Here is a 5965-nt window from a genome sequence, read left to right on the forward strand (position 1 = left end):
GATAAAATGCGCCCCCGCCCCCCCCACCCCCCGCAGCCACTTCCTCAAGGCCCGAGGCTGTTTATGCGAGGATCCGAGAGATTTGCATTGGGGCCCCGAGGGGAGCCGCTTCCTGGTCAGAGGGGCGAGGCCGGTACTAGGCCCTGGCCTCGGGGCAGCGGGCCGCACTCCGGGGGGCTTCGCGGGTGGGGGGGGCTGAGATCTCGGGGGAGGGTCCCCGTAGGCCGGGCGGAAGTCTGGAGACCCTCCCCATCTTCCTGTTGCAGGGAAGGTGACCTGCATGCCAAGCGCCGCCCCTGCGCCATGGACCGCGGCCAGCCCAGCCCGGAGCCCGCGGCAGCGGACCCCGTCGCCCCCCGCCCGAGCGTGGTCGCGCCCGTGCGCGCCGTGGTCCGCCTGCGCCGCCGCGTGCGCCTCCTGCGCAAGCGGTGCCTCCCGCCTCCGGCCGTGAGGGTGGACTCCGAGCCCCGGGCGCCGCGAGCGGACCCGTACCGGCCGCAGTTTTTCACTTTCGACGGCCCGGCGGAGCTACCCTCGAGGCCGCCGCGAAAGAAGCGCCGGCGCAGCCGCGTGGTGCTCTACCCCGAGACGTCGCGCAAGTACCGGCCGCGCGCGGAGCGCCGGAGCCGCGCGCAGCGTTGCCTGTTGCTGCTTGTGGCCATCGTGGGCTTCCAGGTGCTCAACGCCATCGAGAACCTGGACGACAACGCGCAGCGCTATGACCTTGACGGGCTGGAGAAGGCGCTGCAGCGGGCCGTGTTCGGCCAGCCGGCGGCCGTGCGGCGCGTCGTGGCGCTGCTGCGGGACTACCTGGCCACGCACGTGCACAGCCGCCCGCTGCTCCTGGCGCTGCACGGGCCCAGCGGCGTGGGCAAGAGCCATGTGGGCCGCCTGCTGGCGCGCCACTTCCGCGCGGTGCTTGAGGACGGCGCGCTCGTGCTGCAGTACCACGCGCGGCACCACTGCCCCGAGCCGCGCGCCGCGGAGGACTGCCGCCAGGAGCTGGCGCGGCGCGTGGCCGACGTGGTGGCGCGGGCCGAGGCGGAAGAGAAGACCCCGCTCCTGGTGCTGGACGACGTGGAGCTCCTGCCGCCGGCGCTGCTGGATGAGCTGCACGGTCTCCTGCATCCGCAGCGTTCGCACCACTTTCACAACGCCATCTACGTGCTTCTCAGCGGCAACGGCGGCGCGGAGGTCACGCGCTTCGTGCTGCAGAACGCGTCCCGCACGCTGGCCCTGCGCCCAGACGGCGCCCACGGGGCCGCGGCGGTGGCGGCACAGGCCGAGGATGAGCTGCGCGCCAACCTGAGGGCGCTCCTGGTCCGCGAGCACCCGCTGTGGCAGGCCGCGGCCATCGTGCCCTTCCTGCTGCTGGACAAGGGGGATGTGGTCAACTGCTTCCGGGACGAGATGGCCGGGGAGGGCTTCTTCCCGGAGCAGGCCCGCGCCGAGCTCCTGGCCGCGCAGCTCAGCTACTACCGCGTGGCTGGCCGCGAGTTCGCCGTCACTGGCTGCAAGCAGGTGGTGGCCACGGTGAACCTCTTGTAGCGCAGGCGCCGCCGGACGCAGTGGACGCCCATGGGCACGACGGGACGTTGGTTTGATAGTGGCAGTTGGAGGGAGGGGACCCTGTGGATTTGCCCCAGGCCTCTAAGCCCCAAATAAATCTGTCCATGGCCCTCCGCCGGTTCACACTGGGACCTGGGGGGACCGTTGGGGCTGGGTCAGCTCTGAGCTCCTCTGCCAATTCCAATCCCCCTCAGAGCCCCAATCTGCCACCTGCTGGTTCTTAATTCAGCCTGCATTCTTCAGCGCCAGTATGTCCCACAGGGCTGGCTCCTCAGGAGTGGGTAGGTCTGTCCCCGTGGGACAGAGGATAGATGACGACAGAGCGGGTGAGCAGACCCCAGGGACACACAGCTGGTCCCCTGCAGAGTCGGATGTGACCACGACTCGTTCGGGTGCCTGCAGCAGGCGAACACACGCCTGCTCACCCCGGGGGCCTAAAGTCCCGGATGCTTCTCCACTGCAAGAATCCCGTGGGTCTGCCTGGACTTCTCATGGCATCTTGGGCCCAGGAGCTCCCCGGGAGGCAAAGGGGTGGGTGGGGGGCTCCACTCAATGAGCTGGTCCAGTGGAATCCCCTGAATGCTCCGGACGGGGGACTCTCTCAGGGTGACAGCAGTCGGAGGAGGGTCCAAGTCGGGGTCCCTGACCTCCTGGATCCCCCTGCGCTGCCCACTAACCTGCTCCAGGGTGCTGAACTCGGGGGAGGCCTGTGAGTAGGGATGCCTCAGACCGCAGAGGTCCACTGCTTCCCAGGCCTGGGGTGGGGCCTCATGCTTGCCATCCTGGCTTCTCCCCAACCCTGGCTCTGCAGGCTCATGTCTCCCCGAGCAGGACTGCAGGAGCCGTGCTGGCTGCCTGGGGCGGGTGAGCGCCAAGCCTCGGGGCACCTCCTGGGCTGGGCTCCCAAGGGGGGCAAAGTGGGGTCAGTGCTGTCGCTTGCTGGGCACGCGGGTCAGCATGGCCCCACCCACCCAGGAGGAGGGCGCAGCCTGGGAGGTGGGGGGACAGGAGCACAACTGGGGGGCAACAACATGTCCCGAGAAGAGGGGCCGAGGGGAGGGCGGGTCAGGGTGGAGGCACCGCCAGCGTGGACTGTGCCGGGAGCTCCAGGCCCCCACCGCCGAGCTCAGCCCGACCCCTGTCCTCCCAGAACCTCAAGGACCGCGGGGGCTGGTGTCTCTAGAGACCCTGGCAGACCCCCCCCCCCCCATCCCTGAGGGTCCTGCACGGTCAGAGCCGCCTTGCCGCCATCCATTCTCTTCGTGGTGGTCATGGTGGTCGGCTGCAGACCTGGATGGGCTGAGGTCTGTCAGGGAGAGGAGCCTATCCCGGCACAGGGAAGCGGCTGACCTGCCGAGCCGGCACGCGGTCCCTGGGCCCCGACGGGAAGGGTGGGGAGGGGGCACGTCCTGCCGGGAAAGGCTGGCTTCCTCCCAGCTCCAGGGCTCCCTGGGGGCTGCGAGGGATGGCCAGTTTGCACGATGGTTCTAAACCAGGAGCCAGACCTGCAGGTATCCAGCTGAATACACCGAAAAGACAGCGGGTTGTCCAGTGATACTGCTCTAACCAATGCGCTCGCTCTTTAGTTTTATGTCATTGGGTCTCTACTTCCCCAGAGGCATTTAACCACTTGCAGCAAGAGGGGTTTGCTACTGCAGACACTTCCTTGCTCAGCAAGTAGGTAATCGCAGGCTCGTGGTTACCCGAAACCACCTTGGCCGATGAGTTAAGTGACCGTCACTGAGCTGAAACTGCTTTGGCTCCGGAGTTGGCTCACTCGCCTAGTGTCAGGGAGAGATTCCTCATCATACGTTCATTGGTGCTCACTCCCCTCCGTGGGAGGAAAGCTCTCCCTACAGAGGCAAAGGCAGAATCTCTTAGGCCTGCTGGAAGTTCTTGCTTAAGGCAGTTATAGAGGTTTAATGGGACGGAGCGACGTGAGGCTTCTGTTCAGTTATGTCAGGAGAACAGGACAGTGAATACAGCAGAGCACGCCGTCCTGTGTTCTCCAGCCATCAAGACAATGGGCTGCCCAAGCATAAAGGCCATCCCCCAAACTTCCACATATGAAGGTGAAACCAGGGGGCGCACATAAAGCCTACACACGAGTGATGGAATCTATGGGTTCCTTCATTGGCGCAGAGGCACTGGCATTACTTAGCCAAGGCTCGGAAATTTTGTTGTTACCGAACAGGAAGTTACCTAGATGTACAGATAAGTCAGCAAGTTTACAGATGACTCAACTTGCATTGCCAGCTCCGTTGAACTTTTCATGCAGATATTCAAAAGATCGTGTTTTCCTATCCCAGGGTTGGGTCAAATTGAAGCAAGGAATAAATTTAGGTGAGCTTAGCTCCCTAACTCTATTTTTTTTTTTTTTATTGATTAATTGATTGATTGATTGATTGCTATGTTGGGTCTTCGTTTCTGTGCTAGGGCTTTCTCTAGTTGCGGCAAGCGGGGACCACTCTTCATCACGGTGCGCGGGCCTCTCACTATCGTGGCCTCTCTTGTTGCGGAGCACAGGCTCCAGACACGCAGGCTCAGTAATTGTGGCTCACGGGCCCAGCCGCTCTGCGGCATGTGGGATCTTCCCAGACCAGGGCTCGAACCCGTGTCCCCTGCATTAGCAGGCAGATTCTCAACCACTGCGCCACCAGGGAAGCCCCCCCTAACTCTATTAAATGGGCCTGCAGAACAATTTGGACAGACAGCAGCGTCTGGAACCCCAGTGAAATTACTTATAGGCTGAACCAAAGGGCCATTGCTATGCTGGGCCAGCTGAGGATTCCAGTGGCAAATCGAGCAATCAGAGAGGTTTCCCCCTTTCTTCAGGGACTGGGAAATACGAATGAGGGTGTTGTCTTTCCATAGAAGGGAGGGAGGAACAAGGTGAGGGACTGTATTGAAATAAAGGTATACAGGCCTGGTCCAGACGTTTTGGGAAAGCTGTTGGCCTCAGATGTCCTCTGCTTCAGGTCCTAATGGGCGTTATCTTCAGGTCGCCAGAGAGTGTGCAGGTTCAGTTGGGATTTGGTGCCTCCTTTAGATGTGACACTGAACCCAGGAGTCCCTTCTCTGGAGTTTGGTGGCACAAGGGTTAGTCAACAGGACTTGATGGGGCCCTTCCGGCGAGGCTGGAGAGAGTCCTTTTGGAGGTGCCTTTTCCAGTACCCAGAATCTCCGGGCTGTGGGCTGTGGTGTTCGGGGTCTTGGTCTTCCGGGAGTGCGCTGCAAAGGGAGTGCTCTGCCAGAGCCTGGTGATTTTCTTTCTTTATTAGTTTTGTTTTTTAATTTAATTGAAGTATAGTTGATTTACAATGTTGTGTTAGTTTCAGGTGGACAGCAAAGTGATTTGTTACACACACACACACACACACACACACACACACACACGTTCTTTTCCAGATTCTTTTCCCTTATAGGTTATTATAAAATATTGAGTTGGTTATCTATTTTATGTATAGTAGTGTGTATACGTTCATCCTAACTAGTTATTTTCTTAAACTTTTTTTTTTTTTTGGCCACACCATGTGGCTTGCACGATCTTAGCTCCCCCACCAGGGATCGAACCTGGGCGCTCGGCAGTGAGAGCACGGAGTCCTAACCACTGGACCACCAGGAAATTGCCCAACTGGTTATTTTCAGTAGAAGCAATGGGGCCTTTGCAATGCAGAAGTATTTCTCCCTTTCTCAGCTCGGATCAAAGAAGCAGGAGCCACGTGCTTTGCGTGTCCTGTTCAGGGACAAGAGACTCCATTGAACGTGTGCACATACGTCCACTGTCATGAAAAACAAAAATATTTAATAAGAGTTTCAGAACTCTTGAGGGACCAGGTAGGGAGAAAATGTAAATGCTTCAACCTTTGATGCCAAGATACACTTTACCAAATTGTTTTAAGTTATAGACAGCTTAAAGGAGAGGAGAAAAGGAAAACAAAACATTAAAGCAATTGGTTTTCCATTAGAGTTTTAGAAATTCTTACACAGTTCAGTCGTATGATCTTAGAGTTATAAGAAAGAAAACTGTGTTTCAGAGTACCCGTCAGAGTCCTTTCCATGAATCTCTTTAAAGAGGAACATTTGCAGAAGCATCAGAGTAAAGCAGTAACTATAATGACAGAAAGACTTGAAAATGCCCATTATTAAAAATCTGATGAGAATTCGTTATAATGGGAGTGGCAAAGGGATCAGCTTATCTCTACGACATATGTTTAAAGTGGTGAGCGGTTGGAAATTCCCTGGTGGCCCAGTGGTTAGGGCTTGGCGCTTTCACTGCTGGGGCCCGGGTAACTAAGATCCTGCAAGCCATGCAGCACGACCAAAAAAAACAAAAAACAAAAACAAACCAAAAATCATGACCGATAACATTATATCAGGACATCTCAGAATTTAG

General features: G+C 58.5%; 1 protein-coding gene across 1 annotated transcript; it reads left to right on the forward strand.

The window, feature by feature from the left end:
• The first annotated feature begins 303 nt into the window (after positions 1-303).
• Positions 304-2452, forward strand: TOR4A (torsin family 4 member A). The gene has a single exon (XM_057548810.1). It carries the CDS (start codon positions 304-306, stop codon positions 1546-1548), a length of 1245 nt encoding a protein of 414 aa, XP_057404793.1. The 3' UTR covers positions 1549-2452.
• Positions 2453-5965: the final 3513 nt, after the last annotated feature.

This window comes from Balaenoptera acutorostrata, chromosome 6 (assembly GCF_949987535.1).
Source record: "Balaenoptera acutorostrata chromosome 6, mBalAcu1.1, whole genome shotgun sequence".
Lineage (NCBI taxonomy): Eukaryota > Metazoa > Chordata > Mammalia > Artiodactyla > Balaenopteridae > Balaenoptera > Balaenoptera acutorostrata.